The 22225-nt window shown below is 40.3% G+C and overlaps 1 protein-coding gene across 29 annotated transcripts in view; it reads right to left on the bottom strand.

Annotated features, from left to right (window-relative positions):
- The window catches only part of SYNE1 (spectrin repeat containing nuclear envelope protein 1), a 551595-nt gene that overhangs the window by 37097 nt on the left and 492273 nt on the right, over positions 1–22225 (bottom strand). For 28 of the 29 annotated variants that reach the window (XM_051855247.2, XM_070073379.1, XM_070073388.1 and 25 more), the window contains 2 exons: positions 21178–21344; positions 5027–5189 (listed from right to left, as the gene is read on the bottom strand). In XM_051855247.2, the coding sequence (XP_051711207.2) occupies positions 5027–5189; positions 21178–21344 (330 nt within the window). Of the gene's footprint in view, positions 1–5026; positions 5190–17164; positions 17452–21177; positions 21345–22225 lie in introns of those variants that run through there. The other variant, XM_051855267.2, reaches the window with a different exon arrangement.

The raw sequence follows: 22225 nt of genomic DNA, 5'->3' as shown, positions 1-22225 counted from the left end.
AGTATGAGAAAACCGAACTAGAAATATGTCAGCTATGTGAGCAATGCTGAAATATAAACTGAATAAATTAAATAGACTGCACTACTGGTCAAATTAACCTTTTACATATAGTAAGGAATTTGACAAATTCTTTCCTAAAGTCACTTTAAACATAGTTTTGTCCAATTAAGTCTATAAGGATTATGTATATTGACAAGAGAAACACACAGAACTCTATATAGGAAAATATTGGAAAATGTTTTCTTGCAATTTAATCTGTCCATTTAAGTGGCTGTTGGGGATTAATCTCCTATTAGAGACAGATTACTATTTAGCTCTTATAACATGGGTCTTAAATGGTATAAATTTTGGAGAACCTTAAACATTTTCTACAAAGGAAACTACAGTAAAATGATCATGATTAAAGTAAATTACATGAGGCATGTCCAATTCTTTAAACTTTACAGTCCCACTGTGTGGCCCATAAGCTGATGATCAGGATCCCATGAGTAAGGAATGCCCCAGGCCATGTGGGAAAGTGGCAAGGTCAGGATTTGAACCCAGGATGTCTTTACATTTAGCCATCAGTACATAGCTTTTCAAAACTTTAATTTAAAACTGAATGAAAAAGCTCTATGTGCATATTTGGATATCTTAACAGTCAGAAACAACCGGGCACCCGGATCCCTCTTTCCCTGGAGCAACCGTCTCTCCTCCTCCTATAGCAAGAATTCCTTCTGGGACTCACATCTATATTTCCAAGTAACATGTTTATGTACCTATTTCTTGAGTTTTCAATTTTAGCCATTGTTGATTTTCTTTTTGTAGGGAAGAAGTGAACTATCTGGCCCACCATCCTCCAGAGACTGTTATTAGCACTACAATATGGCTAGAGCACTAATCATTGTTTATAGGACCGTACTTTTTTAGTATTTTTCACATTGGGCAACAAAATATGCTATCATCATAGTGTATTTCTTTCTTAAGTAACTTTATGCTTTTCTGGAATTAATTCTCTCCCTCTCTCTCAAATCTGTGTTGCTTGCTTCTCACTTCTCTCCTGTAGAGCAGATAAATCTCTCTAGTTGGAGGCTGCTCGGGGAAGCTGGTTTGACTCTTTTGGAAGTTTTCCTCCTTTGGTTCCCTGGGCTACAGTAAAGATGTCATCAGCACTCTCATCCTGCAAATAGCCTTTCACTGTCTCTTGACTTGAAAATTCTTTTTTCCTCTGGCTTTAGTCTTTATAAGTATGTACCATACCTTTCATTAGATTCCTGCAATGAGTGAATGGGGGGTACAATTTTGATATATGTGGGTACTTCAAAAATGTCACAGAAAATGAAATTAAAAGTTTGTGCACCAGGTAAGCTGCTACCTGAAACTCTTACATCCTATATTGGAGAGCCTGGTTTAAGACTTGGCCATGCTCTTGTGCTTGCAATTCAGCTTCCTGCTAATGCATCTTGGGAAGGAGCAGATATTGGCCTAAGTACTTGGGACTTTGCCACTCATGTGGGAGACGTGGGTGGAGTCTCTGGCTGCTAACTGCAGCCTGGTTTGGCCCCAACTGTTTCGGACACTTGAGGAGTGAACCAGCAGACTGAAGATTTGTCTCCCCTCACCAACACCATCAAAAAATAAATCTTTTGGAAAAGTTTGTTTTTGTGTAAAAAGAAATTTAAATCCATGCATAGTTTTTCACGAAGTTTTTGAAGATTCTCACATGCATGGATTTCAAAAATTTATTGCACCAAAAGAACTTATCTCTTTATCTCATTATATTTTATTTGAGAGGCAGAGAGTCAGAAGGAGGGAAGGAAGAAAAGGGAGATGAAAGGAGAGAGAGAGCAAGCTTGACTGATTTCTACACACTGGTTCACTCTTTAAATGCTCACAATGGCTTGGGCAGGACTGGACCAGGCCAAAGGCAGGAACTGGGAACTCAGTCCAGGTCTGCCATATGGAGGACAGACACCCAGCTATCTGAATAAGCACTTGCGTCCTAGGTGTGCATTAACACAAAACTGGAGCCAAAGCAGAGCTGAGCCATGAGCCCAGGTACTCCAGTAAGGGATTTGAGTGTCTTCATGGTGAGGCCATACATTAGCCCTAAACTTATCTTTTATTAAATTGTATTTTCCATTAACAGTTTAAAGTACCACTGTATTAATGGAAGGGTATAAAGTTCTAAATTTTAAATAATTTTTCCAGTTTGTTGAAGGCAGTTTGCTATTCTTTCTCAGGCTATTTTGGGGAGAACTGAAATTTCTTTCATCCTGGAAATCTTCAAGATCTTCTTTTAATTCCTCAGGTCTTGCTAATTTACAATGCGGTGGCCTAGTGTTGTTTTTTTCTCCATTTAAAATTTTTCTGGGTATTTGTCAGGCTTTTATGATCTGGAAATATGTTTCTCATTTAGGGATTTTTTTTGTTTTTTAAATTACTACTTTGATAATTTATTCCTCATTTTTAAGCTTTTTTATTTTATGAAATAATTTTATGAAATAATTTCAATTAATGCATTAATCCTTGTATTAATCCTTTCATTTTATTATGTTTCTATTCTATTACCATATATATGTCTTTGATTTGCTTTGTGGGAGAGAGTCTCAATTCTGAAAGTTACTTTTAAAAAAATAATATGGCCATGCTATTCTTTTATGAATGCATAATTTCTCATCTCTGTGAGGTGTGGTTGTTTATTTTGTCTATCCACACATATTTAAGAATAAATCAGCCACTACTTGCTGTATATGGATTCTAGGGCATGCAAACCAGGAGGCATTACTCTGGGGAAGCTAGGCTGGAGTCTGGCTTTTTGTTGAGTTCCCTTACACATCGCTATCTTGTCTGGCCAGTTTCTACAGGAATACCACTCCAGTCTCTCAGTTGGGGTATAAGCATGAGAACCAACACTGTGGAAGCCATACTGGGACATGGGGTGGGAGTACAGCACTTCGTATAAAGACATGTACTTCACTTCCCATTTTTAAGGCAGTGACTCAAGCCTCAATGATTTCCCGACCTTAAGCCCAAAGTCCCTCCATTTTGCTTTCTCCAGACCACAACTGTCTACTTTGCTTTAAGAGAAGCAGAGTGTCCTTGCTATCTGAGCTTACAAGGCATCTGCTAGTTCAACCACACTTTGTCCAAAAGTTCAAACAAGCTTTCATTGTATAGGCTGACAATGCCCCGACCTTCAGCTGTACCTGCTCACCACATTCTGATGCCCTGGGAACTCTGCAGCACAAATCCACTTTCCCCACCTTCCATTCTGCTACTGATATCACTCTCATCTACCTGCTTGCTTGTGGGGAGCAACCGGACTGGACTGAGTTACTGGAATTAAGACTTATTCTATGCATCTGCTCTCCCACAATATGGCGCTGGGAGAGAAGTAAACAGCTTCCACACAGCTGCCTCCAGTTCAGCTAATAAACTGTAGGACTTGCTCCTGATTGGAGGAGAGCAGCGTACTCGGCGTGTGGGCAGCCGAGTTAGGATTGGCGGAGGAGGACTATAAAGGAGGAGAGAGACGGCATGCACTAGGAACATCTATGGGGAACATCTAAGGGAACCCGTGCAGCCCCCAAGAAAGCTGGCCGGCGGTGTGCCGCTCCCCTGCGGAAGTGGGGAATGTGGCCAGGGGGAACTGCCCTTCCACGGAGGTGGAAGGGATAGTAGCCAACCCGGGAAGAACCAGCAGCAAACCCGGGGAGGGCCGAGCAGACGAAAGAACAGCGCAGGGTCCTGTGTCGTTCCTCCACGAAGACGGGGAGCGACACTTGCTAGCTTCCAAAATTCTGTTGACTCTGTCATTTTCGTTTCTGTTCTGTTTGCCATGTTGGCTTTGGACATTTTTTTGCCTTTTTAGTATTATTTCATTGGAGTGTTAGTAGCAAGAAGGGTTATAAATGCATATCTTAAATTTACTATATTTAACCAGATACTATTTTGATTTTTATACATTTGCTAAATTACAATACTTGTCATTAGCAATTTAACTTTGATCATTGGTACACCTCATTCCCATACCTTCTAGAAGTATCTGGGGAATGGGAAGCCAACCACAACTCCCAGAGTTCAATCAACATCAACATCCGTTAGAGAATTTGAATCTTACAGAAACTGAAAAATATTCTGCTAACAAGTTTTCAAAGCAATGCAATTAATTTTAATGTAAAAATATCCAATACTTAAAACTGTTTTAACACCTATTTTCATTGGCTTAAACAGAATTTAAGATAAAGTCCATACATAAACTACTTCATAGGATTTTTAAATTAAGTGTGTTAGGTAAGTTGAATAGATACATTCTACAGCATTTTTAAGTTAAACAACTTGGCTATGATGGCCTAACTATAGCGGAAAAAATAAGTCTGGATAGGATTTTCAACAGCAATCTAAAGGCATGGGGTAAAACACTTGTCATAGGGAATGTATGATATTTACTGGAAACAAGAGTCTGATACACTTTAAAAATAAACAAAATGAGTGGGAGCTAAACATTTCATCCGAATGCATTGTTTAGTGTCATCCTATTGTGCTTTGTCGGGTTGCACATCTCATTCCAGTGAGATTTGATGGCTTTGTTAAACACATGGTGCTGAAATTACATTATGGTCTGCAGCCCATGTGGTCCTCTTTGTAAAACAAAACAAAAAAAATCTTATGTTCTAAAATTTCTAAATATGCATTGTATTTTTTCTCCAAGCATGAGACACAGAAAAAAAAAGCGACTCCTTTCTAAGTAGAGAGGGGTGGACTAGTGGCCCACAGATGAACAAATCTATTAGCACTGTTTTAGACCCATTATGGCAATGCAAATTTCTTTCCACCATGGAATGGCGGAAATGGTTGGTGAACCAATGACACTTAACCCTAGGATCTTTTTAGTCAACTCAGCAGTGACTTGGAAGCTATTTCCTTCCAACACCCATCTCAACATAGCTTCCCTTCCTCACCCATCCTGTTCAGCATTCCAGGCAGAAGGACAAGCAGACATTCCTTGGCCTACTACTTTAAGGTTGAAGGTTCTAAGTTATACCTGTTGCTCATTAATCTTTTTCTGTATTTCTTCTGAGTTGCAGGAATCGTAGACTATGGGCTTGGCCAGCTCTGACTCGATGTGAGCAAGCCAAGCCCTCAGGCTGCTCATGTTCTTATCAAGCTGCTGCACAGCAACCAGGGTCTCCTTCAGCTTCTTCACCCTGAGGGCAGAGAAGGTGAGAAGGCCAGTGTCAGGGAGATGCCCTAATCATCTTGCCCTGGTCCATCCTGGCCCAGCCACTAACTGGCTGTGGGACCTTGTACAGGCTGCACAATTTTCCTGTGGCTCTGTTTTCTCACCTATCAAATGGGGATTTTATAGAGCATAAGAGTATTTGTGCAATTTAATTAAGTTAAATATAGAGTTCACAGTACATGAGAAATACATTCAATAACTGGCAATTATACTCAACACAGCTATAGTAATATAATCATGGAGTTACCTCATTGCTGTAACAAAAATTATTTCTACAAACAACATATATCCCTGTGAGGAACATATATTAGAGAAAAATTGTACCATTTCTACCAGATCATCATTGAATGGATTGCATAGTTTCAGTTCTGAGAGTTGCTAAACAAGTTTTCAGTTCCAGAATATTATATATCAGCATCCTTGTGACAGAAGCAAGCACAGTAAAGAGAAACTCTCAGTGGGATACTACATGTACTTCATCAGTTTGAGTCTTGCCAATGATAGGTCACATTAAAGGTACCTGAGGACCCACTGGATTGTGAACCGGTGTGGATATGAGGTCTTAGCTACCCAGTCTTCCACGTCCAGAGCCTAGTGTAGCACAGTATTCCCTAAACAGAATTATTTTTAAATGATTTTCCCCATTTTTTACAGGAAGCAGGAAGAAATACATTAACATTGACCTTTAGATAGGATTCCAAGATGGCAGAATAGGAAATGGGCATACTGCTTTAGGCTAGGGGAAAACAGTTAAAAAAAAAAAAAAAAGAGAGAGAGAAGAGAAAGTGGAGGAAGTACATTCTCAGGGGAGAGTTGGAAAGAAAACTGCAACGTAAATTCTACAGAAGGAAGTAGGAGGTTGTGGATCTGAATGGAAGGTTAGGATGTGTGGCACAAGCACGGACACAACACTCAACCCCAGGGCCAAGAAACAGAGAAAGAACCAGTTTTGGAGTGTGAATTGAGATCAGACTGCAGCAGCCTATGCCACTTGAGATATAGCCAGACGGAAAGCCTAGTGGACTACAAAGTCTTTGAGTCTGGCCCCTGAAGCCCTAAAAGGGACAGGGTACCTGCTAAGATAGCAAAAAAAAAAAAAAAAAAAAAGAAAGTAAAAGGTGGGTGGAGACATGTTTCTCCCCACCCCTCCCACACTGGCACCCAGCAAACAGCTGAGAGTGGGCAGGCACCATTTAAGATGTAAGCAGCAGCTGCAGCAGCTCTTGTGCTCCAGCAACTCACAGGGACAAGATGCCATCTTGACAGCAGTAGCAGTGGCAGTAGTTCGAGTGTACACACCCAGCAATGGGAAGGGAGAAGGAGCCATTCTGACATCGGTACCAGCTGCAGAGGCCCTTGTGTATACCTGGTAACTGGCAGTGAGAAGGCATCAATGTGAAATGAGTAGGGGCTGCATCCGTCAGATCTTGTGTATGTGTGTGATCTAGGGACTTTACCAGAGAAAAAAGATACATTCCACACTGACTTTGAGTCTGGCTGGAAGGAATGACAGATGGCTGGGCACCCACATAGGACTGTGAAGTGCCCCCAGCCTCTCAACATATCACAGGCTCCTAGGCTGAACATTCACAAAGGCAGCTGGCTCTGGGAACATCTCTGCCTCCCCATGGATGGGTCAGACTAGAGGGGTGGGGTGGATCCTCTGCACCTTGTGACTATGGGAACTCTGTGACCGCACAAGAGGGCACAGGGGATATCTGGGAATCTGGGAAATCACTGTGTGCAGCTCCACACACTCAGAGCTCCCTGATTGCCTGGCGTAGGTCATTGCAGTGGGATATGTGCTCACACTGAAGACAGCACAGACCTTTTGTGCAGTTCATACAGCAGCATGGATGAATATTGCACCCACTGTAGGCTAACACTCAGGAATTGATCACCTTGGAAGAGAGGTCATGAAGTTTGATTATGCCAACAGTGGTGGCCTCCTTCCTGCTAACAAGAGAAGATCCACCATGCCCAATTTGGGTGTCACCCTAGACAGTCACCTCACCCTGGAGAATTGAACAGAGTTCGCTGGCAACACCCAGCACATGCCTCAGGGTATTCACTGAAAGAACAGACACTCCACTAAGCCACAGAGGAATATTACAAAGATGTAAGTCATTAGAGGAGAAAACCAACACGTATTTCCACAAACGCCTAAAAATAAATGCAGAAATTTAAGAAACAAGAATATAGAAGACAACATAACTCCCTCAAAGGAACACAACAACACTTCAATCTTAGAATGTGAAGATGAAGATATTGATGAAATGCCTGAAATGGAATCCATAAGATTAATCATAGGATTACTCAGAAGCAATGAGAAGCAAATTCATGAGCTAAAGAAATTCATATATGATATGGATGAAAAATTATCCCATGAAATTGAGATTTTGAAGAGAAATCAAACTGAAATTCTAGAAATGAAAAAGTCAATATGTCAGCTAAATAATACAGTAGAAATTCCTAAGAACAGACATAGTGAGGCAGAAGAAAGATTATCCAAGCTGGAAGACCAACCTTTGGAAATTTTTCAATGAGACTAAAAAAAAGAAGAAAAGAAAAAGATGAAATTAGAAAAATTAAATAAAGTTATGGGGGTTTATTGGATACCATCTAACAATCCAACATTCAGGTCTTGGGAGTTCGTGGAGGTGTGGAAATAAAGAATGGATCAAAAGACCTAGTGAAATAATTAAAGAAAACTTTCTTAATTTGGAGAAAGGGATATCCAAGTACACAAGGCACATAGAACTCCTTATAGACATGACCAGAAAAGAACTTTGCCATGACACATTATAGTGAAACTTTCAAAAGTAAAATATGAAGAAAAGATTCTAAAATGTGGACAACAGAAATTCCAGATTACTTTCAGAGGATCTCCAATTAGACTCACAATTGACTTCTCATCAGAAAACCCTATAATCTAGGAGAGAACAGATAGAGTCCAAGTCTTAAGAGGAAAAAAAAATATGTCAACCGAGAATACTGTACCCTGTAAAGCTCTCATTTATGAATGAACATGAAATAATAAAGACCTTCCATACCAAACAGAAATTGAAAAAATTTGTCATTACTTGTCCAGGCTTACAAAAGATGTTTAAGGATATACTACATACAGAAACACAGAAGATAGTCATCATTATGAAATAATGTGAAGGCAGAAATTCTTCTAATAAAAGTACAAAGAAAAGCCAAAGCAAACAATAGAAATATTCACAGAAAAAAAGGTAGGGCCAAGTCATTACTTAGCAATAGTAACCTTGAATGTAAGTAGCCTAAACTCTCCAACTAAAAATACAGGCTGATTGAATAGATTAAAAGACAAGATGATTGAATAGATTAAAAGACAAGACCCAAGAGAGATTCCAAGATGGTGGATTAAGGAATGACATACAGTGCTAGGCTAAGGATAAACAGTTAAAAAAAAAAAAAAGTGAAGGAAGTACACTCTTAGGGGAGAATTGGAGAGAAAACTGCACTGGAAATCCTACAAGAGGAAGAGGAACACGGTGAACCTGTATGGTGGGTGCAGACGTGTAGCACAACTATGGACACAACTACAGCTGATGAGAGCCAGAGAGGCTAACAGTTTAGAGATAGAAATGAGACAGGAATGTAACAACCTGCAGTGATACAGGCAGAGGGAAAGTGTGGTGTGAGTCCATACTTGAGCCTTGGGGGCTAGCAGTTGCTAGTGGTTGTCCACAGACCCAGTGGAGTAGAGGGGGCATGTTTATCTCACTCCAACTTTCCCATAACAGCACCTGCTGCCTAGATGACAAAGAGAAGGCACCATTTTGGTTTTGGGCAGCAGCTGTGGAAACCTTTGTGTGTGAGTACAGCAACTGGCTGAGACAGGATGCCTTCTCAGCAGTACTGGCAGCAGTGGTGGGCAAGGAACACACTTGGCCAGTGGCTCTTGTGTATATGTGTGATTCAGAGATTCTACTGGAGGGAACAATCCAAAGTCCCCACTGATTTTGGGCCTCGCTGGGTGGTGCCTGCAGCCTCCTAGGATCAAGATACCTAGGTGGAGCTGTCTTGGAGAACATCTGCCTATCTGTCAACTGGACAGGCTGGCAGGACAGAGAGGTGTCTCTGAATCTAGTGACTGTGGGAACCATGTGTGCTGAGACCATGAGGACTCAATGGTTCCATGAGAAGGTGCAGGGTGTAGCTGGGTATTGAGATCTACCATGACCAACTTGAGTGTTACATTGCATACTTGCCCCATCCTGGAGCACTGACCAGAGTTCTCTGGCCACACCCACCACACACCTCTTGGTATTCAATGAAAATGCAGACATTCCACTAAGCCACAGAGACATAGCTCAAAGATAAAAGCCATCAGAGGAAGAAACAATAAAAATCAACTCCACAAATGCCTAAATACAAACACAAAAATCCAAGAAACAAGATTAAGCAAGACACCATGACCCCAAAGGAACACAACATTTCAATATTAGAATGTGAAGATGAAGAGATTGAAGAAATGCCAGGAATAGAATTCAAGAATTTTTTTTTTAAAAAGACCCATCTATTTTCTATTTGCTGCCTACAAGAAACACAACTTACCAACAAATATTCAAGCAGACTGAAACTAAAAGTATGGATAAAGGTATTCCATGCTAACAGAAAGTAAAAGCAAGCAGGTATAGCTATCCTAATATCAGAAAAATTATACATTAACACAATAACTGTTAAAAGAGACAAAGAAGGGCGCTATATAATGACAAAGAGTTCAATTCAAAAGGAAGATATGTATGTAATAAATGTACATGCACCCAACACAAGGGCACCTGGCTATTTAAAACAAACATTAATGGATCTAAAGGGAGACTTAGACTCTAATAGTAATGAGGGTCTTCAACACTCCATACTCATCAATGGACAGATCAACTAGATAGAAAATTGACAAAGAAACAACAGAGCTAATCTACACTATGGACCAAACAGACCTATCTGATAGCTATAGAACTTTTCACCCCACCATTGCAGAATACACATTCATTTCATCAGTGCATGGAACTTTCTCTAGGATAGACTATGTACTAGACCATAAAGCAAGTCTCAGCAAATTCAAAAAATGAAATCATACCATGTATCTTTTCTGATTACAATGGAATGAAGTAGGAAATTAACAACTCAAGAATCTTTAGAACACATGCAACCGCATAGAGACTGAACAACATGTTCCTGAATGAACAATGGGTCATAGAGGAAATCAAAAGAGAAATTAAAAAGTTTCTAGAAGCAAATGAAGTTGATAACACAACATACCAAAACTTATGGGATAGCAAAAGCAGTATTAAGGGGGAAGTTTATAGCAATTGGTGTCTATAGCAAGAAAATTGAAAGGTACCAGAATAAATGAGCTAGCAATACATCTCAAGAACCTAGAAAGACAACAAACCAAACCCAAAATTAGTAGGAGGAAAGAAATAAGCAAAATTAGAAAAGAAATAAACTAAATGGAAACCAATAAACAAAAGATTAATGAAAGGAAGAGCTGGTTTTTTTTAAAAAATAAACAAAATTGATACACCATGAGCCAGCTAACCAAACAAAGAGGGTTAAAGAGGGCTCAAAAGAAGGATGAAGAGGTGGCAAGGCCTGAAATCAGAGGTAGACAAACTGGTTCTAAAAAGTTTTCTCAATGCTGGCAGGGTATAGGTAGCAGTTTGGAAGGGACACGGGTAGTATTCTCCAACTCTATGATTATGAAGTAATGATGAAAACTGATTATTGAGGATTTCTTGTGAGGACAATGCCATGGCTGTGTACATATATTGCTCTCCAAAGAAGGGTCCTGGTGAGAGTAAGTACATGATCAATGATTTCTGGTACAGCCCTTCCTTAAAACTGTTTGACTTTTATACATGAATTTGCCACTTTAGGCAAATGTTTTAGGAAATATTATCACTTAGTTGACACTGCTCATTATACAGGTAAATAGCACAAAGGTACACCACTTCATTCTCCCAGGGTGAAACTTGGCCCAAATGAAGAGATATCTTCTTGAACAAATGTCAAGAGCAGTATGACTTTTATAACTCTAAAGACATAATATATTTGAAGGCAGAGATCTGCAATAGAATGTTCTCAAAGACTAACAACTTACATTCAGAATCATCAAGTATTTCTCAACCTCTATTAGCATTCAGGTGTTTTTTAAAAAAAATTTAAAAGTTCATTTATATCTACTTGAAGGGCAGGGCAAGAGAGTGAGCAAGTGTGAGCACTCTTTTCTATCTGCTAACTGCTCAGTCCCCAAAGGCCTACAACAGCTGGGACTAGACAGGCTGAAACCTGGAGTTCCCTCCAAAATATCCCACTTGAGTAGCAGGGTTCCAAACACTTAGGCAATCTTTTGTTGCCTCCAGAGTAAGCATTAGCAGGAAGTTGGATTGGAAGTAGAGGAGCCAGGACTTGAACCAGCATTCCAATATGGGATGTGGGTGTTCCTAACAGTGGTTTACCCCAATTCACACCACAACCCCCACACTTTGTTCAGGCTTTAGAAAAACAATTCTCAAATTGGGATTGTTACATAATCACCTGGAGGTACTTTCAAACTACAGGTGCCATTTTATGAGCTAGTCTTCACCCCTGGTGTTGAAATGCTTCCCTACTTGGGTCTTCGAAGAAAATGCTTCATAATCATAATAATCATATCGATATTTCAAACACTTGAATTTATATATTTAGTTCCTTAAAACTGATCTCAGCTCATATTATAGCTTCAATAAATCATTGCTTCTCTGAGAATGTGGTCCCATGATGACACAATTTCTTTTCTTCTTTGTCATTTTCCTCAGTGTTGTCATATGAATGCATTTAAAATGACTTCCACTATACTGGTCAGCTAGTAATAACAGCTGTATTTAATTATAGTTAATAGTCATATTTGAATAACATTGAGTTTGTGAAAGTACTCAAGTGCATGACTTTAGATTATGACCCCCACATTACACCCTATACAAAAATCAACACACAATGCATCAAGTATCTAAACCTAAGACCTGAAACCATCAAATTACTAGAGAAAAACAAAGGTAAAAACAATGAAGTCATTGGTATAGGCAGCAATTTCTTGGATACAATTATGGAATCACTGGCAATAAAAGCAAAAATAGTCAAATGGGATTATTTCAAGCTAAGAGGATTCCACACATCAAAGGAAACACTCAACAAGGGACTAGGACTCTGGCATGGTGGGTTAAGGTGCTGGCTGCAGTGCTGGCATCCCATATGGGCACTGGTTTGAGTCCTGGCTGCTCCACTTCCAATCCAGCTTCCAGCTAATGTGCCTGGGAAAGCAGTAGAAGATAGCCCAAGTGCTTGGGCTCCTACACCTATGTGGGACACCCTGGAAGAGGCTCCTGCCTCCTGGCTTCAGATTGGCTGAGCTCTATCCATTGCAACATTTGGGGAGTGAACCAGTGGATCAAAGATCTCTGTCTCTCTCTTCCTCCTAATTTTGTCTTTCAAATAAACAAATCCTTAAAAATGGAAAAAGAAAGACAACTGACAGAATCAGAGAAAATATTTACAACCTATTCATCTGATAAAGGATTAATTCAAAATATATAATGAGTTCAAACAATCTAGTTAAGAAATGAAAAAAGGACATGAACAGGCATTTTCAAAGGATGAAATGTGGCCGGCATTGCAGCTCAATAGGCTAATCCTCCACCTGTGGCGCTGGCACACCAGGTTCTAGTCCTGGCCGGGGTGCCGGATTCTGTCCCGGTTGCTCCTCTTCCAGTCCAGCTCTCTGCTATGGCCTGGGAGTGCAGTGGAGGATGGCCCAAGTGCTTGGGCCCTGCACCCACATGGGAGACCAGGAGAAGCACCTGGCTCCTGCCTTCGGATCAGCGTAGTGCGCCTGCCACAGCGCACCGGCCACAGCGCAGCAGCCGCAGCAGCCATTGGGGGGTGAACCAATGGAAAAGGAAGACTTTTCTCTCTCTCTCTCACTGTCCACTCTGCCTGTCCAAAAAAAAAAAAAAAAAAAAAAAAAAAGGATGAAATGCAAATGGCCAACAGATGTATGGAAAAAAAAATGTTCAGGCTCACTAGCCATCAGGAAGATGCAAATTAAAACCACAAAACTTCACCCCAGTTAGAATGGCTATCAGGGCCGGCGCCGCGGCTCACTAGGCTAATCCTCCGCCTAGCGGCGCCGGCACACCGGGTTCTAGTCCCGGTCGGGGCGCCGGATTCTGTCCCGGTTGCCCCTCTTCCAGGCCAGCCCTCTGCTGTGGCCAGGGAGTGCAGTGGAGGATGGCCCAGGTGCTTGGGCCCTGCACCCCATGGGAGACCAGGAAAAGCACCTGGCTCCTGGCTCCTGCCATCGGATCAGCGCGGTGCGCCGGCCACATCGCGCCGGCCGCGGCGGCCATTGGAGGGTGAACCAATGGCAAAGGAAGACAGAAGACCTTTCTCTCTGTCTCTCTCTCTCACTGTCCACTCTGCCTGTCAAAAAATAAAAATAAAAAAAAAAAAAAGAATGGCTATCATCCAAAAATCAAAAAATAACAAATGTTGGTGAAGATGTAGAGAAAAAGTTACCCTAACACATGTGGGTGGGATTGTAAGCTAGTACAAAACTAATATGGATATTCCTCGAAAAACTGAAAATTGATCATATTAGCCAGTCACCAACTCCTGGGAATTTACCCAAAGGATGTGCAATAAGCATATGAAAGAGTTATCTGTACTCCCCTTGTTTATAGTAACTCAGTTCAACCCAGATGTACATCAACTGAGGAATAGATGAAGAAAATGAGGTATATATGCAGGATGGAATACCACTCGCCATAGAAAGAATGAAATCCTGTCTTTTGAAAAAAAAAAAAAAAAAAAAAAAAAAAAAAAAAAAAAAAAAAAAAAAGAAAGAAAGCAAGCAAGCAAAGCAACTGGAGACTATTATGCCTAATGAAATAAGCCAGACCAAAAAGTCAAAAATCATGTTTTCTCTATTTGTGGTAGCTAATATAGAGAATACAAAAAAAATGTGATGTATATGAATGAAGTTGACAACTTGATATTTGATTATTTATAACCTTTGTCTATACTCCTGTAGAACAATAATCTTTCTACTTGAATTCTTTATTTAGTGAACGATTAAGCCTGTAATTTAAGTAAATTGAAAGTAGGTTATTTGCAAAAATTAAAAGAAACTATAAAGTAAAGGAAGGAGGATGGAGGTTGGATGGGAAGTATCACCATGTGCCTAAAACTGTTTATATTAAACACATGAAATCTGGTCTCTTTATATAAAGAAAAAATATGCTCATATTCCAAAATAGGATACATTGACAAGTAATGAAAATATGTTGTAATGTTTATCATGACTCATAATTGCATTCAAGGCAAGATTTCTCTAATTATCTTTAAGAGTGCAAATTATAACCTGCCACCGGGGCACCTAAAGGTGCCTTGAAAAATATTTCAGCTTGTATATATATCCCAGTCACATTTTTTTCACATTTAAGACAAATTCACCTGGGTATCAGTTGGTGAACAACAGTTTTACAGTAGCTATTGATGAAAGCTGGGATAGCACATTCTACAAGAACCTTGGCATGGGCATAGGCATGCATCTTAACATGGCCCTGGCCATCCTGCCTCAGCGCCCCACACTGAAAGGACAGTGTGCAATTAGCAGGGTCACTAGGACAGGGCTGAGGAATGGTGTACCAAGCCATCTGTCCTGGCTCTGTCCCTGGAACAAAGTCCTCTCTGACTGCTCCTGCTTCCACCACTTTCTGCAGGTGGATTTGTCAGGATTTGAATGCTCACAATGCTTCAGCAGGGGCTTTTCCAGCAACGTCATAATATCCTTGTTCTCCTGCTCCAGGCTGGAGTATGTGCTTCCTCTCTACCCCTCTTACGTTAACTTCCTATGTCATTTATACAGAAGCTGGTCTCCTCCATGGTCATTCTGGGAATGCCAGTGCTGTGAATTTCACATCTTGATTTCCCCTCTCTGCCATGCTAAGCTTAGTGCCTCATGCAAAGTCAGACTGTATTTAAAAATCTATTAAACATTAATGCTTGGGATTCTAAGAAAAATCTTTACCTAATTAACATTTTAATTTTTTAAATGATACTGAATGTATACTTAAGTGTTTCTGCTAGATTCAGCATTGGCAAATGGTCTATTTGTCAAGTACTAAAATGCACTCATTTGCTTGGTTCAAAACTCACAATATGATCAGAAGATCCAAAACACAAGATAATACATGTAAACACAATTCCATTGGACCATCTATGCCAGCAAAATACATGACAGGATTAGTAATCTTGAATAATAGTGAGTTTCAAGTCAGAGTAATTAGTATGCAATATGTCAAGGGCATTGTGACACAGAAATGTTTATGGATTATATAGTCCATCAGGGAGAAGTTTCTCCTTCAAACTAATGTGTGAATTTAGTCAAGTTCATGGAGTGAACATTTAAGTGGTTCTTCATTCTCATTTTATAAAAAGTATATTTTACTAAGAATAGCTGTGTGTGTGTGTGTGTGTGTACATGTGTGTTTAGGGAAGCAGATCTGAACTTCTGCAGGAAACAGATAGCAAAGCCCTGTACATGCACTGTGGCTTTTATTGAATTTGATATTTGCCAGACAGCACTCACTCTTTTCAGTGAGGAATATCTCACTTTTCCCCCTTTATTTCTTTAAAGGAAGTTCTTGGTTAGAGTGTCACAATATTTTCATTTATCACTGGAAGAAGCCTGAGCAACATTCCTTTTGGCAGCATTCAGCATTATGATTTAAAATAGATACTTGCAGATGTCACATGTCTGCATAAATTTAGTGAGCCTGATAAACCTGTAAGTCCCTGCAGCTTATGGTTCTCCTTGAAGAGTCCAATGGGGATCACAGGCACTGACCTTTCTTCGGAAGGATTCTACTTTTAAATCCAATTGTCTAGCTTCTTAACATGGATGTGTGTGTGTACATGTGTGTGTGTGATACACACACAGAGAAAAGCATGCGTTTATGTATATAATTACATAATATATATATCACTAGTTTCCTTTAAATTAATTTAGTACTACTTGTACACACATACATATAAAAGTATACATTTATGTATATAACTATATAATATATATCACTAGTTTCCTTTAAATTAATTTACTACTACATATATATAGCCACAAACAAAATTCTAAGTATAACAGAACTAAAAGTATAGACAGTAAACCCTATTCATCGATAGGAATTTATTTGGGGATGATAGGATAAAAGAAAAACATGTTTAAAAATTGGAAACAAAGTTCCTGTTATATCATTATTCTAACATAAAAATATTATAAACATTTGTATTATGTACTAATTGCTATTTAAGATATAAATTTGTACATTTTTCACATATTTCATATGCTTTAGTCAGTGACCAAAATTTACTGACAACCAAAAGCAAAAGCAACTTTCTCAAACACAAAATATTCCAGGCCCCTGAAATATGATTTTTTTTAAATGAAGATTAAGTTTTCAGCTACAAGACTATCAACTGGCTAAGGCTGAATTTGAGTTTCATCAGAAGCTCATCCTTTAAATAGTGTATGATGAATTCTAACCGGCTTTTTTCTGAACATCTTTCCTGTGTCTCAACTTCTCTACCGAGTTCTTAGTCCTCATACGACACATATGTCCCAGAAAGAACTCGAAACCAAGTTATTATAAGTTCATTAACCTTTTCACCCCTCTCCAAATACCCAGCAGAGGGACAAGCAAACAAACCAACAAATAACTCCATGCCAAAGTCCATGCCAAAGCAAACTCCTAACAACAATCATCTTCACTGAATACTGGCAAAGCAATTCTGGATTAAAGCTTCCAGCATCCATCCTATAAACCCCACGTAACATGAGAGCTGTGTACAATGGAAGACACTCAAGGAGATGCCTGCCTGGTGACATCGCAGTTGCACTCTGGGAGATCTGCATCTGCACAGCCGTCCTCTGCCATCCTCCGGGCGCGCAAGTCCTCCGCCACCACCATGAAGCTTCCACTTCAAAAAGTTAGTTTCTGTAGGGCAAAAAACTAAATCCTGCGTGGGGAGGCAAGTCACCCGTGTCTGCATGCAGAAGTGTGGAAACGCTCATGCTAGACAAATGTTGGTAGTCTGTGTCTGATAATATGACACTGAGCAGGGACAAGTGGTCATGTTTCTAAATAAAACCTACATTCATTAACATGTGCCAGGCTTGATCTCCCGGAATGTAGGCCACGAGGGTAAGAAGGGGAAAAAGCTCAGTGTAATCTGTGAAGAGGAGGAGGAGGAGGAGGAGGCTACAGGTCTAAAGAAAGGATATCAAAAATAAAGCTGGCTGCAGGACAGTCAACTTTTCTTGAGGGCTGTTTGCTAACAGCCTCAAGTGCAAACCAAAAACCATAACCTCCCCAACTGCAGCAGATTGTAGTTTCAAAAAGGAACAACTTCTCTTTGGTGTAATATGCCAGCTCACTGGTTTAAGTAGGAGTTTTAAGAGGTTGTTTTTTTTTTGTTGTTGTTGTTTTTTTTTTTTTTTTTTTTTTTTTTTTTTTTTGTGGGGAGGAAGTAGGAAAGAGAAGATATTCTATAGGAAAGTGTTTGGTGTGTATCTTTCAACAGAGAACAAAAATTAATGAAGAAATATTACTGTCATCTTCATATATTAAAAACTTGTTGCTTTAAAAATTATTAATGGTGACAAAAATAAAATGTTCATTTAAGATAATTTTTATAATTAATCTATTTATATGTTTGATGGGATTTAGGTAACTATCATTTTCTTTTAGAAACTTCAAAGAGTTCCCAAATTATCTGCACTACACATAAAAAATTATGAAAATGCATATAGTAGGTTATCTTCTGTTTTAATGTAAACTAAAGTGGGAAGAGTCATGAATGGGATTGAATCATGGAAACTTAATATCTCAGCCAGCATTTCACAGCTGACGACAGGTGTGGTAGATGGTGGGAAATGTTCACCCAGTTTGTGCGCTAAGGAAGCACTGATAAACAGGGGAAGGAAAACAAATGTGATGGCTGAGTGTCTCTGGGGAGAAGCCAAAGGCAGACTGTGAATCTAATGTGGCATTTAATTCCAAGGCAAATTAATGATCTTTGTGGCTTGTAGTCTAAAGTTGAAAGAGACACAAATGCCTACATTCAAGGAATGATTATCTGTATGTTGTAAGTCTCTACACAAGGAGAAACATTTGTGTACCTCATAAATATAATCAAGTGCATTAATGTATCTTTCTGGAAAGCAAACTAACATCAAAAATCCTTACCTAAACAGTCCAACAAAAATGTTTCATAGCAACATGATCCTAATGAGAAAATACCACACTCCCATAAAATGTTGGCTAATAGCTGGGCACACCCTAGGCTAGCTGCTTAGGACTAAATTATATTAATTTAAAATATCTTTGACCCACTGCATACCCATTCTTCACATCATTGAGGGACTCAGAATGTGGAAAGAATATTAGCAGCTTGACTGGATTACATGGAAATAACAAGTCTACCCATGAGTCAGATTCTGACTGAAAAAATCCCACGGGTATTTACCCAGTGGGTGGTTTCTCTAGGAGGATATTTATAGTAGAAGAGGCTTCCATGTCTCCTTCTGAAGATTTTATCATTTTAGTGACAGAAGTGAGGCTAAACATAGCCCTGGGATCATAAAGCCTCCACATGTCTAAATTGTTGAGTGATTGTAGCTGAGATGTGGGCTGCCATCTCTTAAAAAAAAAAAAAAGATTTTATTTATTTATTTGAAAGTCAGAGTTACACAGAGAGAGGAGAGGCAGAGAGAGAGAGAGGTCTTCCATCTGCTGGTTCACTCCCCAATTGGCCGCAATGGCCAGAGCTGTGCCAATCCGAAGCCAGGAGCTTCTTCCAGGTCTCCCAGGCAGATGCAGGGGCCCAACGACTTGGGCCATCTTCCACTGCTTTCCCAGGCCATAGCAGAGAACTGGATTGGAAGCGGAGCAGCCAGGTCTCGAACCAGCCCACATATGGGATACCAGTTCCTCAGGCCAGGGCGTTAATCTGCTGCGCGACAGCATCGGCCCCTGACATCTCTATTTGTTGGAGTGATTGGCTCCTGATTTTCCTTGATTTCTTTGCATTTCTTCTGGATTCCCACCAAGCACTCTGTCATAGTATCCCCAACCTCTCTCCCAGTCCTTGTTACATATAAGTGCTGTACAAACAAAGCATTGGGAAATTATGCTGCCACAATTAATAACTGAACCTAATTCCATGTAACTGCATTCCCTCTGATGAGGAGAAGGTTGTCACAAACTCAACTGGCAAGAGAGTGGGTGTTGTCGTCTCAGGGCATCCTGGGCAGGCCTACGCCTGGGCTTACACAGCTCTAAAGTAGATACAGCCCCCTCAGTGGGTGTTGTGAACCACAAATAACACCCAGGAATAAATGAAGTGTTCAATAAGCATTGGCTGGGGCTGGCACTGTGGCGCAGTGGATTAACGCCCTGGCCCGAAGTGCTGGCATCCCATATGTGCACCGGTCCGGCTCTCTGCTATACCCTGGGAAAGCAATGGAAGATGGTCTAAGTCCTTGGGTCCCTGCACCCGAGTGGGAAACCCGGAAGAAGCTCCTGGCTCCGGATCGGCACAGCTCTGGCCATTGCAGCCAATTGGGGAGTGAACCAGCGGATGGAAGTCCTCTCTCTCTCTCTCTCTCTCTCTCTCTCTCTCTCTCTCTGCCTCCCTTCTCTCTGTGTAACTCTGACTTTCAAAGAAATAAATAAATCTTAAAAAAAAAAAAAAACAATAATCACTGGCTATGGCAGTGCTGTTGATACACATTTAAAAACCAGATAAGCATGTGTTCCAATTTTTGTTTCATTATCACTAAATTATATCCTGAAATAACAATTTCTACCAAAGGTTCTAAAAATTAGTAATAGAGTCATCATGCCTGTAAGCAGTTTTGTTGGGTGCACAATATTCAAAATATACTGCTCATGCCCAGCTTTATACAATCCAGTTAAAGAAAGGCACTCAGATGGAAAAGGGTGCAGTGGGGTGGTTCCCAAATGGCTGAGTCTCAGAAGCATTTGTAACATTCCAGCTCTCACAGTTGCCATGAAAACGAACACCCATTCAGACATTCAGGTTTCCATTCATTCGTTCATCCACTGAAATGTTTACTGAGCCCACATCGCATTCAGGCACTGTTTGTAGTGCTCGTGATACACTGAATACTGAGCTCACAAAGCCCACATCCCAACATGAAGCAAGGTTCACCCCAAATAAAGCACCTATTAATTATCCCATCTTTATATCAACTAAGACAGTGCATCATTCAATCATATCAGAGTCTCATATTCTAAGTAAAAACCCTCACAGATGCTTCTTTTATCCATTTTTCTCACCCTACCTTTCTGCAACAAAAATTGAACATGATATGCCTCTCAGATGGGAGATGCACACATACAGTTATCATTCGAGGTAAGCACAAAATTACATATATGTAGCAGCTTATTTTTACAACCAGGCAGAGTGGCAATAATTAGCATTATTCCTGTACTTTACTTTGTGATGACAACAAAAACACCCTCCACAAATACCGGTTCGCAGTTTCCCTTTCTTCCAAACAGGAGGCTAAAATACTCATCAGTGCCTGAAATAAAGAATTTTCTGTAGGTAACGGCTTTTGTTTGGATGTGACGCTCTCTCTTGCTCACTCTGTCTCTCAGCTACATGCGAACAACACTAGGTTTATGAAGCAAAAAGGAGAATTTACAAGTTAATGAAGGTGCCATTTATGAGAACAGTCTGAACATTTTTCAAAATGAGATAAATCAAAAAAAGAAAGAGAATGATTCCTTCGATTGTCTTTAGCAGCAATGAAAGGCTTTAAAATTCTGCACACATGTGCTATTGAATTGGGTCCTCTTTACCTGGCCGCAATGAGATCCAGGAGATGCTGCCACCGGTCATTGACCTTCCCGAGCTTGTATTCAATCTCGGATGCTTTGCTTTCGTGGCTGGCTTTCGCAAGTCGTTCTCCCATTTGCTGGAGCTGTATTTTGTTCTCTTGGGCAACAGCAATTTCCTCTTGATAATCCTGTATAATAAATAGCAATCACAGAGGTCAGAAAGCTTATTCTTAATGCGTTCACCTGGCTCTACTACAAACATGATAATTACAGTTTTCTACTGCTTGGAAATAGTTTAGGCATGAGGAACACCATGTGAACAGCAGTCCATATTCACAAGCATTAGCAGCGCCGATTATTTTCAGTATGGATGCAGACTGAGGATGTCCTTGAAAGGAGAGTGGTACTTTGTATTTGCTTAACATGGGCATTGAAAAATAAAAAAAAAAATCATAATATTAGTTATGACAGACAAAACTTGATTGATACTTTATTGATTTTAATATGGGGAAACTATTCCTTATTGCACTAATCATTAACCTGCTGCTATATTTAGAAAGAATTTTCATGCAAACACTTGCCAAGCAGCTTGCAAGATGCATACATATATGACATATACAGCACACACAATCATGTGGGGAGCAACTCGGACTAGACTAAGTTACTGGAATTAAGACTTATTCTATGCATCTGCTCTCCCACAATATGGCGCTGAGAAAGGAGGAAACAGCTTCTACACAGCTGCCTCCAGTTCAACCAATAAACTGTAGGACCTGCTCCTGATTGGAGGAGAGCAGCGTACTCGGCGTGTGGGCAGCCGAGTTGGGATTGGCGGAGGAGGACTATAAAGGAGGAGAGAGACAGCATGCACCAGGAACATCTAAGGGGAACATCTATCTGAAGGAACACCTGTGCAGCCCCCGAGAGAGCTGGCCGGCGGTGTGCCGCTCCCCTGCGGAAGTGGGGAAAGTAGCCAGGGGGAACCGCCCTTCCACGGAGGTGGAAGGGACGGCAGCCAACCCGGGAAGAACCAGCAGCAAACCCGGGGAGGGCCGAGCAGACAAAAGAA

This window comes from Oryctolagus cuniculus, chromosome 5, assembly GCF_964237555.1.
Source record: "Oryctolagus cuniculus chromosome 5, mOryCun1.1, whole genome shotgun sequence".
Classification (NCBI taxonomy): Eukaryota; Metazoa; Chordata; class Mammalia; order Lagomorpha; family Leporidae; genus Oryctolagus; species Oryctolagus cuniculus.
Note: the sequence above shows the minus strand (reverse complement) of the source record. Positions and strands in the feature narration are given on the sequence as shown.